The sequence below is a fragment of the Sinocyclocheilus grahami genome, unplaced genomic scaffold, assembly GCF_001515645.1.
Source record: "Sinocyclocheilus grahami isolate Dianchi unplaced genomic scaffold, SAMN03320097.WGS_v1.1 scaffold811.1, whole genome shotgun sequence".
Taxonomy (NCBI): domain Eukaryota; kingdom Metazoa; phylum Chordata; class Actinopteri; order Cypriniformes; family Cyprinidae; genus Sinocyclocheilus; species Sinocyclocheilus grahami.
This window is the reverse complement of record NW_015505990.1, coordinates 100,685-113,312: the sequence shown is the minus strand read 5'-3', so window position 1 is coordinate 113,312 and position 12,628 is coordinate 100,685. Positions and strand designations below refer to the sequence as shown.

The 12,628-nt window shown below is 32.4% G+C and overlaps 1 protein-coding gene across 2 annotated transcripts in view; it reads left to right on the top strand.

Annotated features, from left to right (window-relative positions):
• LOC107562195 (serine/arginine repetitive matrix protein 3-like) overlaps positions 1-10,439 on the top strand; it is a 19,915-nt gene extending 9,476 nt beyond the window's left edge. Inside the window, exons 4-7 of one of the 2 annotated variants that reach the window (XM_016246783.1) lie at positions 432-712; positions 2,296-2,532; positions 6,080-6,202; positions 10,167-10,439. In XM_016246783.1, coding sequence (XP_016102269.1) covers positions 432-712; positions 2,296-2,532; positions 6,080-6,202; positions 10,167-10,359 — 834 coding nt within the window. In that variant the 3' untranslated portion in view covers positions 10,360-10,439. The remainder of the gene's footprint in view (positions 1-431; positions 713-2,295; positions 2,533-6,079; positions 6,203-10,166) is intronic. The other variant, XM_016246784.1, reaches the window with a different exon arrangement.
• The last annotated feature ends 2,189 nt before the right edge of the window (positions 10,440-12,628 follow it).

Genomic DNA, 12,628 nt, shown 5'->3' with positions numbered 1-12,628 from the left:
TTTTTTATTTTCTAGTTTTATTTTTCACCTTTTTGTTTGTAGCTCTTTCTGAAATTGACAAAGTCCTCTTTCTCTTCTACTGTATATTCTCCAGTCTCTTTTACTCTTTATATTCTCTCTAAACTTTTTTTTTCAGAGTTTCGCATATTTTCCCTCTCTCCCTTTTTTGTTTCGATTTTCTTTCGGGACTATTCTTTTCAAATCATTATGGTTTTGCATGCCGAGTATTGCATGCGCTGCACAATAGAGGACTGTCTATAAGCCAGAGAACAATCCTAGCACTTTCTTTTAGATATTTTTTTGCCAAGTACACGATAACGCTCTTCCACCCAGGAGGAAAAAGACTCTAATTTCACTGTTCTCTTTCTGTTTTTTTTTTTCACATTTATTTATTTTTTTCCTTTTATTTGTTGGTTATAATTCATCTACAGAAGCTTCGATCTCTGGCTCCGTCTCCCTCGAGCGTGCAGACGCACACGTCTCCTCATCTAAGAGGTGCTAAACACCACGCCGACCGTCCCAAGAGCCCTGGAGGACCAGCGGCGCAGACGGGAGGGGACGGCTGCGCAGACGACAGGCCAGCGATGGGCAAACCGCTCTCAGAGTCATTGAGGAGACGCGGCGGGAGGCCAAGGGTTCGAGAGAAGGCGTCGCACTCACCGGCGCACAGCAGCGACACTGAGCCACACACCAAAACCAAGAATCAGAAGAAGTAAGAACATTTAACATGTTTATACAGATGTTTGCACTACCGGTCAGAAGTTACATATATAAGAATAAGTTAGTTTTTTTATGTTTTTGAAAGAAGTCTGGGGCTTTATTTGATCTAAAATACAGAAAAAATTTGAAATATTATTACAATTTAAAATAGCTGGTTTCTATGTGGATATATTGTAAAATGTAATTTATTTCTGTGATCAAAGCTGAATTTTCAGCATCATTCCTCCAGTCTTCAGTGTCACACGATCCTTCAGAAATCATTCTAATATTCTGATTAGAGATTGAGAAACTGATATACTGTAGACCATCATTCTAAAGTTTAGTATTTTTTTTTAAAATAAATTAATACTTTTATTCAAAAGGATGGATTAAATTGATAAAAAATGACAGTAAAGTTTATATTTCAATTTCAAATAAATGCTGTTATTTTTTTAACTTTCTATCATCAAATAATCCTAAAAACTGTCAGTACAAAAATATTAAATACTTAGTGTATTCAAAATTGATAATAATAAGAACCATTATTAATAACTGAACACCAACAGTAAGTGAGCAGCAAATCAGCATATTAGAATGATTTCTGAAGATCATGTGACACTGAAGACTGGAGTAATGATGCTGAAAATACAGCTGCGCATCACAGATATAAATTACATTTTAACATATATTAAAGTAGAAAACACTTATTGTAACTTGTAAAAATATTTTACAATTTTTACTGTATTTTTGATTAAATAAATAAAGCCTTGGTGAGCAGAAGAGAGCTCTTTCTTAAAAAATATATATATTTATTTATTTATTTATTTATTGATTGATTGATTGATTGATTGATTGATTGATTGATTGATTGATTGATTGATTGATTGATTGATTGATTGATTGATTGATTGATTGATTGATTGATTGATTGATTGATTGATTGATTGATTGATTGATTGATTGATTGATTGATTGATTGATTGATTGATTGATTGATTGATTGATTGTAATTATTATTCCAATCTGTTGACCAGTAGTGTATATTTCACAATTTGAACAAATGTTTTTGCACATTTCTATGTAATACTGCATATAATACAATTATTGATTCTTTTATGATGTCAATGGTACATTAAGCATGCAGTTATGACAACTATTGAGTAAGTAATATTCTGTTCACACTGAAGTCACAGAAATCAGAAACACGTCCCATTTATTTCCATATCAGAAAGTGGCCCAGATCATAATGCAAAATGTCTGATTAAATGTGATTTTTGCTGTTGTTATTTTAAAAAACAGGGTCACATTCAGCTTTAGCTTGAATGCAGCTGTGCAAAGATTTGCCAAAATATTTAACAAACAAAGTCTGCAATCAAAAGTCTCAACACCAACTCAAACATTTTTCGTCAAATGATCTGAACTGCTCAACATTAATTTTATAGCTCTTTACACTTGCTGTATGGTCGATTTGGGTAAGTTTAGGAGAAACATCTACAGTACATCCCTAAATAAACCAAAAACTGAGATCTCTTTTAAGCCTCTCGAGTGATGAAAAGCAAATCTATTTCTCGAATCTATCACTGTATTCTCACACAGAAGGAAAGGGTCTCATTCGTCTAAGCGGCACCATCACGGACAGAATCGCCACCGGAGCGCCTCTGTGTCGCCGGGTCGGCACAAACACACGTCCAAGAAGAAGAAGGGCAAGAGTCACGGGACGGCCCGGCAGCGCAGCAGCTCCTGGAGCAGCGGGAGATCATCGTCACGAGCTCATTCTAGAGAACACGGATCCAGCAAGAACAAATCACCACACGTCCGACAGAACAACTCCAGGTACACACACACACACACACACATCCTACAGGACAAAGGTTTTACTTTTTTAGAAAAATGCACATGCATAAGGGAAACTCTTTAATATTCATGGGGTAAGTGTGATGTCACAACCAGCATGCGCTCACTCTGTATTTTTGCCTTGTTTTGCCAACATTCTTCAATCTAGACAGATTTGCTTTACAAGCAAAATGACAAGATATATAAAAAAAATCAATTGAGATATTGCTTAAAACAAAAAATATGTCAGAAAAGGTTTTCCCTTTTGAATTAAATTTATTTTTCTGACCTCATTGGCAGATAAACTCGCTTCACTTTGATTTTTCAGAACACAAAAATTATCCAAATTAAGTGAGATTTTGTAAAAAAATATGTCCCAATGAGGTCAGAAAAATAATATTGTTTTCCCTTTGAATAAAGTTTATATGTCTGATCTCATTGGTGGATATTTTTCTTTTTACACATAAATGTATTTAATTTTGATAGATTTTTTGAAAAACAAAAATTTAAAAAATCAAGTGAGTTTTTGTCTAAAATAAGAAAAAATATGTCCTAATGAGATAATAAAAGTAGTAATGTTTTCCCTTTGAATTAAATTGATTTTTTTCTGACCTTATTGGCAGATAAACTCACTTCACTTTGATTTTTCAGAACACAAAAATTATCCAAATTAAGTGAGATTTTATGTAAAACAAGAAAAAAAAAATATGTTCCAATGAGGTAAAAAAAATTATCCTGTGTTGCCTTTGATTTAAGTTTATTTTAGCTCATTGGCAGATTTTATTTCTTGTTTTACACATAAACTCACTTAATTTGAGTTGAAAAAAATGAACAAAATTAAAAATAATAAATTTTGCTTATAAGAAGAAATATGTGCCAGTGAGGTCAAAAACTTAATTCAAATGGAAAACAATATTTTTTTTTCTGACCTCATTGGCAGATATTGTTTTACGCACAAATTGATTTAATTTTGATAGATTTTTTGAAAAACAAAAATGTAAAAGATTAAGTGAGTTTTTGTCTAAAATAAGAAAAAATATGTGCCAATGAGGTCATACATTTTAACATATATTAAAGTAGAAAACACTTATTGTAACTTGTAAAAATATTTTACAATTTTTACTGTATTTTTGATTAAATAAATAAAGCCTTGGTGAGCAGAAGAAAGCTCTTTCTTAAAAAAAATATATATTTATTTATTTATTGATTTATTGATTGATTGATTGATTGATTGATTGATTGATTGATTGATTGATTGATTGTAATTATTATTCCAATCTGTTGACCAGTAGTGTATATTTCACAATTTGAACAAATGTTTTTGCACATTTCTATGTAATACTGCATATAATACAATTATTGATTCTTTTATGATGTCAATGGTACATTAAGCATGCAGTTATGACAACTATTGAGTAAGTAATATTCTGTTCACACTGAAGTCACAGAAATCAGAAACACGTCCCATTTATTTCCATATCAGAAAGTGGCCCAGATCATAATGCAAAATGTCTGATTAAATGTGATTTTTGCTGTTGTTATTTTAAAAAACAGGGTCACATTCAGCTTTAGCTTGAATGCAGCTGTGCAAAGATTTGCCAAAATATTTAACAAACAAAGTCTGCAATCAAAAGTCTCAACACCAACTCAAACATTTTTCGTCAAATGATCTGAACTGCTCAACATTAATTTTATAGCTCTTTACACTTGCTGTATGGTCGATTTGGGTAAGTTTAGGAGAAACATCTACAGTACATCCCTAAATAAACCAAAAACTGAGATCTCTTTTAAGCCTCTCGAGTGATGAAAAGCAAATCTATTTCTCGAATCTATCACTGTATTCTCACACAGAAGGAAAGGGTCTCATTCGTCTAAGCGGCACCATCACGGACAGAATCGCCACCGGAGCGCCTCTGTGTCGCCGGGTCGGCACAAACACACGTCCAAGAAGAAGAAGGGCAAGAGTCACGGGACGGCCCGGCAGCGCAGCAGCTCCTGGAGCAGCGGGAGATCATCGTCACGAGCTCATTCTAGAGAACACGGATCCAGCAAGAACAAATCACCACACGTCCGACAGAACAACTCCAGGTACACACACACACACACACACATCCTACAGGACAAAGGTTTTACTTTTTTAGAAAAATGCACATGCATAAGGGAAACTCTTTAATATTCATGGGGTAAGTGTGATGTCACAACCAGCATGCGCTCACTCTGTATTTTTGCCTTGTTTTGCCAACATTCTTCAATCTAGACAGATTTGCTTTACAAGCAAAATGACAAGATATATAAAAAAAATCAATTGAGATATTGCTTAAAACAAAAAATATGTCAGAAAAGGTTTTCCCTTTTGAATTAAATTTATTTTTCTGACCTCATTGGCAGATAAACTCGCTTCACTTTGATTTTTCAGAACACAAAAATTATCCAAATTAAGTGAGATTTTGTAAAAAAATATGTCCCAATGAGGTCAGAAAAATAATATTGTTTTCCCTTTGAATAAAGTTTATATGTCTGATCTCATTGGTGGATATTTTTCTTTTTACACATAAATGTATTTAATTTTGATAGATTTTTTGAAAAACAAAAATTTAAAAAATCAAGTGAGTTTTTGTCTAAAATAAGAAAAAATATGTCCTAATGAGATAATAAAAGTAGTAATGTTTTCCCTTTGAATTAAATTGATTTTTTTCTGACCTTATTGGCAGATAAACTCACTTCACTTTGATTTTTCAGAACACAAATATTATCCAAATTAAGTGAGATTTTATGTAAAACAAGAAAAAAAAAATATGTTCCAATGAGGTAAAAAAAATTATCCTGTGTTGCCTTTGATTTAAGTTTATTTTAGCTCATTGGCAGATTTTATTTCTTGTTTTACACATAAACTCACTTAATTTGAGTTGAAAAAAATGAACAAAATTAAAAATAATAAATTTTGCTTATAAGAAGAAATATGTGCCAGTGAGGTCAAAAACTTAATTCAAATGGAAAACAATATTTTTTTTTCTGACCTCATTGGCAGATATTGTTTTACGCACAAATTGATTTAATTTTGATAGATTTTTTGAAAAACAAAAATGTAAAAGATTAAGTGAGTTTTTGTCTAAAATAAGAAAAAATATGTGCCAATGAGGTCAGAAAAATAATCATGTTTTCCCTTTGAATTAAGTTTATATTTCTGACCCCAATAGCAGATATTTTTTGTTTTAGGCATACACTCAGAAAACAAGACTTAATATCTTAAATCATTTTGCTTGTAAAGTAATTGTATCTTGATTTAAGAATTTGTAGATATTTGTATTGGAAAACAAGACGAAATCAAGTGACACACTCATAAACCTTCAATACATTTTATGCTTAAAATAACAACAAAACAGTCCCTAAACATTCCGTAAATTAAATGAAAGTCAGATGCGCCTGAAGCGATCTTTCTGCAGTCTCCGTCAAATAACTCCAGTCATCTGAAGGACAGCATGACACAGACACACACGTGTCGAGGCCAAATCTTCTCAATCCCAGCATGCTTTCTGTCTGTCTGCAGGGAGAGAGACAGTCCTCATCACTCGGATGCAGAACGAGCTCACCGCCGCTCGCGCAGCTATTCTCCCATCCGCAAGAGGAGGAGAGACTCGCCCAGCTTTATGGAAGCCCGCAGGATCACCAGGTAAATGCATGTCTTCTGTTTTTGGTGCAGTAATTGTTTTGTATGGGAATGCATGGTCATTTCTTCATTTACAGGCTGATTTCAGGTCTGACTGCAGGTTGCCTCTGCTGGTAGATGTCATAACTACACCATCTAGGGGGAAATGTTTCTTTTTTCAAGCATATTTCAAGCAAATATTTATTTTTACTACAGTAGATCAAACGTTTCTAGCATGAATTGGATTTTTATTTTCTCTGTCTGTTATTTTAGTATTGTTGATGTGCTATGTTTTTGTTAATATTTTGAATTAGATTTTATTTTTAGATTTTTGTTTTGTTTTTGTCATTTTAATTATTATACATTTTTATATTTCTATAGTTTTTATACATTTTTATGTATTAATTTTAGTTGATTTAGTCGTAGTTATTTTAGTACATCATTTAGTACATTTTAGTACAAGTTAAACTAAACGAAAATGGAAAATGTTGCCTTGACAGCAAGATGAAAAAAAATAAATCCAAGATTTTTAAAAATATTTTGACATTTAAGTTAATGTTTATTTTATTTCAAGTAACATTTTTTAAAATGGTTTTAGTTTTAATCAACTATAATAACCCTGATCCATATGCATGTTATAATTTATTTTTGTAGGTATAAACCATATAATCTATTACAACCCAAACTGGGGTTAAGAAGTATGAGATTAAAATCTGGGATTGAAATAAATATAATATTTTCTCTTTAGTGTGTGAAAATAACATTTTGAATTTATTTGATTTATTTTTATATTTTCATTTTAATTTTAGTTTAAGTTTTAGTCCTTTTGTTATGCGCTTTATTCGGTTTTATTTATTTAAAAAATAAATAAAATATTAAATTTAAAATAATTTTTTTTTCTATTTTAGTCATCTTAGTACTTAAACGCATTACTTACTTTTATTTTAGTTGCCAGTGCAACATTTCTCGTTTTCAGAGTTTTTAAGTTTTAAGGTTTTGACCAAAGAAATATATATATTTTTATTTCAGCTTTATTTCGATTACCAAAATGGTTAAATGGTTTTAATTTTAGTTCATGCCGACACTGGCATTGATCATGCAAATTAAAGAAACACTGACACCTACAGGTCAGTTTGTGTAATGCAGGATTTCTGCACTCATGTGTTGTCGCCTTATAGCAACTCATTTTAGCACAACTACAAAAACTACATCTGGCTTTGACCTACATTGTGGTCCAATAGTCTGATAATACAAGATGCAAACCTTTAATACAAATTATATTATCAGCATAAGAATTTATTATCATTTGGCTAGTCCTCATTTTCCTTAAATTACAATTTTCAGGTTTCTAAATTGGACTGTGGAATGAACGTTCAAAAGCATTATGAACAGATTTGATTGTACTCATGCAAACTATGACTTCCCACAGTTTGTCTTCTCCGCTGAGCTCTGATTGGTCAGGATTTGAACTCACTCTCTCCTTTATGAAGGTTTCCTTGACGACCTCACACCAGAATGATGCTGATCTGCCTGCATGGTTACCGCGGTAACCGTTGCCATGCATCGGGACCCCCTGGTTTCCTCTTGAAGCAGCTCTCAGCATCCCAAGAGTACAACTATATCTGTGTCTCTTTAGATTCTGTCTCACTCCCTTTCTCTCTGCTTTTGCCGTTCTCACCACTAAACGAGTTCTCGCAGGCCTCTTCGCAGATTAACACTAACAATCCCACACAGTTCACTGACACAGAGATGCTAAGAGCCAGAATGCACTGTGATGAGCTCAGTGAAAACATCCATCCAATATGGCTTACAGAGTTCAATGTTGACAAAAGTATATACTTCACTACATTCTGAAAAGCATCGACAAACAGCGTTATTCAAATGAAGCATACAGGACAATTCATTCACAACTGACTTATAGATTTTGATGTTAACATGTTGCTAAGCTGACAATGTGATACTCAAATAAGCATGATTTCAATCTAACTATGTATTTTATTGTTAGATTATTATTTTAGATTATTATTTTAATAGATTATTATTATTATAATAGATAGATTATTTCAAATATATAAATATATTTATTATAAACATAAGATATTTTAAAAAATGTATTAAAAAAAAAGTTTTAGTATGTTAGTCAACACATCAAAATAAGCAACAGATTCTATGAAGCTTCTTTGACGGAAGATTATTGAAACATAATGACGTTAAAGTGTTCTTGTTAACAACCTAGAACAGTATATGAAGCCTTAAAATACTGCTGACTACAGTAGGGTATGTCACAGATCTCTTTAGCTTGAGCGTCTCTGCTAACCTCACAGGCACACAGATCCAGCTAACAGCCGCTCACTGCAAACACTGAACGCTACTGGAGTGTGAATGTGTGTCTAACATGGTCTAAGAACTGATGTTTCTCATTGGAGACAGAGCCCGTGTGTGTATTTACGGTCTGTTTACATGATGATGAGGATGCTCTTAACACTCACTAACCAAAGCTGAACCTTTTCCGGACATGTTCTCTTACAGAAACTAATCATAGCTGCAGGACGCTGGCACTTCCACCGCTTTGACCACAACATCATGATATGTTTATTAAAATGCAGACTGAGATTACTTTGTTTTGTTGGAATATGTTAAAGCTGAAACCTTCTATTGATGGTTACTAGTTTTGTATTATTTCTAGCTGGTCCTATGCGGTCATAAGCTGGTCTAGATCAGGGGTTTTCATACTGGGGTCTGGGAAAAGTTTAGGTGAAAAAATAGTGTGAAAAATGTACAAATAAATCAATAATAAAAATTTGATTTAAAATATCAGATAAAAAAAATAAAAATCGTATAAAATAACGAATACATTTTTCAAAAACCATCTCAAAAACACAATATAAAAATAAATATATAATAAAAATAAAATGTAAAAATAAATGAAATTCATATTAAAATAAATAAAAATTAGATTAAAAGAAGCAAGTTAATAAATAAATAATGATTCTACTCAAAAACAGTGTACAAAATGTAAAAATGAAATTTAAATAAAAAATAGACAAATTAGAAATAAATAAATTAGAAATGAAAATAAATAAAAAAATTAAATTGAAATTTTAATTAAAATATGTAAATAAATTAGTACAATAAATAATCATTCTAAGTGTACAAAATGTAAAAATAAATTATTTATAAAAAGCTGATTAAAATAAACACAAAAAAATAAATAATAAATATAACAGTACAGTAATGAGTTGAAAAACAACATCATAATGTAACTGTAATAATGTAATATATAGATGGATGGATGGATGGATAGATAGATAGATAGATAGATAGATAGATAGATAGATAGATAGATAGATAGATAGATAGATAGATAGATAGATAGATAGATAGATAGATAGATAGATAGATAACTATATAGATACCTTTTACATTTGAAGATGGTCATATTTGGGGGTCTGTAGCATCTAAAAGATGAGTGATAAGCTGGACTGCCAGCTGGTGAGGGTGAAACTGACCTGGTAAACCAGCTTGGTCAAGCTAGTAGAAAGCATTGGACCAGCAAGAAACTAGCTAATGTAAAACAATGTAAATGCACCAAAGCAACCATAGTTTCTACCTCTAGCAACACTCCAAAATCTAGTTTTGTTTCATATTATGACATATTGCATGGCAAACTATGGTAATTTTTATGCAAAAGGATGGCACAGTATATATTTCTATCAGTGTATATTTATGTTCCTGTGGCTCAGTGGTAGAGCAGTGCAAAAGGTCATGGGTTCGATTCCCAGGGAACATACATACTGGTAAAAAAATGTATAGCCTGAATGCACTGTAAGTTGATTTAGTCTGCCAAATGCATGAATTATTATTATTATAAATTATATTTCATGCTATTGAGTGGTCAAAGTGGTATTAAAGTGCTGATGTTTTTATTTTTATTTTATGCTATTATGTGTCTGTATTATATGATCTCCCTCTTCCATCTTTTCCGCAGCGCACGAAAGCGTCCCATCCCGTACTACCGGCCGAGCCCGTCCTCTTCCAGCTCGGCCAGCAGCTACAGCAGCTCCAGTCGCAGCCGCAGTAACTACAGCAGTCACAGCAGCTCCAGCCGCAGCCGCAGCCGCAGCCGCAGCCGCTCCAGGAGTTACTGCAGCCAGAGCAGCTGCGACAGCCCCGGATTCTGAGACCCAGTGAAGGTACGGAGGAGAGACGAAAGAAACATCTCAACTGCACAGGACGCCCACGTTCCCTTTCTACTGCAGGATCTGTGCTGAAGAAAACCACTATATAACGTGCAGATTTAGTGCAGAGGGTTTCCGGCTGGTTATGTGGCAAGGACGGTCCATGCATACATGTTAGGATGAAAAAACTGAACAAAAATCATGTCAAAGGTGAAGTGGGTAATTGCACTGGATAAAAATGATTTATTTTCTTACTCAGTATTTTGGTTTTGTTTTCCAGTACAGATATATGTGAGCCTGCAGCACAGAAGCAGTGTTAAGTCACTGGGGGATATTTGTAGCAATAGCCAAAAATACATTTTTTCTTTTATGCCAAAAATCATTAGGATATTAAGTAAAGATCATGTTCCATAAAGATATTTAGTAAATTTCCTACAGTAAATATATCAAAACTTAATTTTTAATTAGTAATATGCATTGCTAAGAACTTCATTTGGACAACTTTAAAGATGATTTTCTCAATATTTAGATTTTTTTGCACCCTCAGATTCCAGATTTTCGGCCATTTAGATTATTAATAAATCTCAATTTTAAAAAATTGACCCTTATGACTGGTTTTGTGGTCCAGGGTCACATATATATTTATTATTAAATTAAAATACAATGACTTGAGAGGGTAAAATGAACAAAATGCTATCTTTTATATGACAAAATTAACAAAATGAAGTAAGCTTATGCTTAAAACCAGACAAAATATCTGCCAGTGGGGTCAGACAAATAAACCTAATTTAAGGTGGAAAATTATTATTTTTTATAATAATTTCAATAATTATTGATTATTTTTCTGACCACACTTCATTTTGATACATAAAAAAACCCCAAGACTTAATATCTTGTCATTTTGCTTCTCAAATAAATTTAATGAAAACTTTGCAATTTGATCAATTTAATTTAAGAATGTTTACACATTTATACTGGAAATGAAGACAAAAATACTGATGAAGAAAATCATTCTTGCTGTTTATTTGTGTATTTTTCTTTCTTTTTTTTCTTGCATTCTTTCTTTTTTTCTGTTTATCTGACTCAAACTTGTCGATATTTAATAATATATTTAATATATATAATACTATATTTAAGGGAAAACATGATTATTTTTGTGACCTCACTGGCAGTTTTTTTCTTCGTGTTTTATGAAAAAAATAACTGGTATTTTTTTATGTCATTTTGCTTCAAGTAAACATATTTTTTGTGGGACTTTCTGTTACAATTAATATTATTGTTATTATTATTACATTTGTTGCTTATTATTGTTACAGTTATGTTTGGTGATGCAGAAATCACACACTTCACCTTTAACATAGGCTTTATTCAGTCAGAAAATGAAAATCATTATTAATTTTATTCATTTTTTTTGGTTTATCTGACTCAAATCCACTCATTCCATTTTTTATAGTCTAAACAGCATAAATGCATAAAATCAGATGTTTTTGACCTTTCTTTCCACAGTGACTTTTAAAATAAGAATAGTAATAACGCTTCAGTTATTACTATAGATACACCTGATATTAACTACACTGTCTGAACAAACACATCTGATGAGAAATGACAAGCAGACGGTCCTGAAGAGTGGATTTGAGTGCAGTATGAACAAAAGCATTTTAGGAAGTGAATTGGGAAACAATGGCAAACAATATATTTGATGTTGTATACACAGGCAGTCTGTACAGATTAAAATCAGCCACTTTTGTTTTACTCACTAAGAGTTGCTGACTAAATGTCAAACACTGTAAGATACTGACACACACACACACACACACACACACACACACACAGGTTTGTTTTTATGGTTTATGGGGACTCTCCATAGGTGTAATGGTTGTTATACTGTACAGACCGTATATTCTATTGTCCTACACCAACCCTACCCCTAAACCTACCCCTTACAGGAGACTTTCAGCATTTTTAGATTTTCAAAAAAACTCATTCTGAATTATTTATAAGCCTTTTGAATTACGGGGACACTGAAAATGTCCTCATAAATCACCTTCTCGTTGTAATACCTATGTCATACCCATGTTATTATACACATTTGTGTCCTCATAAACCACATAAACATGCACACACACACACACACACACACACACACATACTCACACTCACACACACACACACACACACACTGATGCACAGTAATTCTGATGCTGCCAGCATCTTTGTATGAAAACGCATTCAACATTACACATTGATCGTGTCTCTATTTAAAGACTAAAAA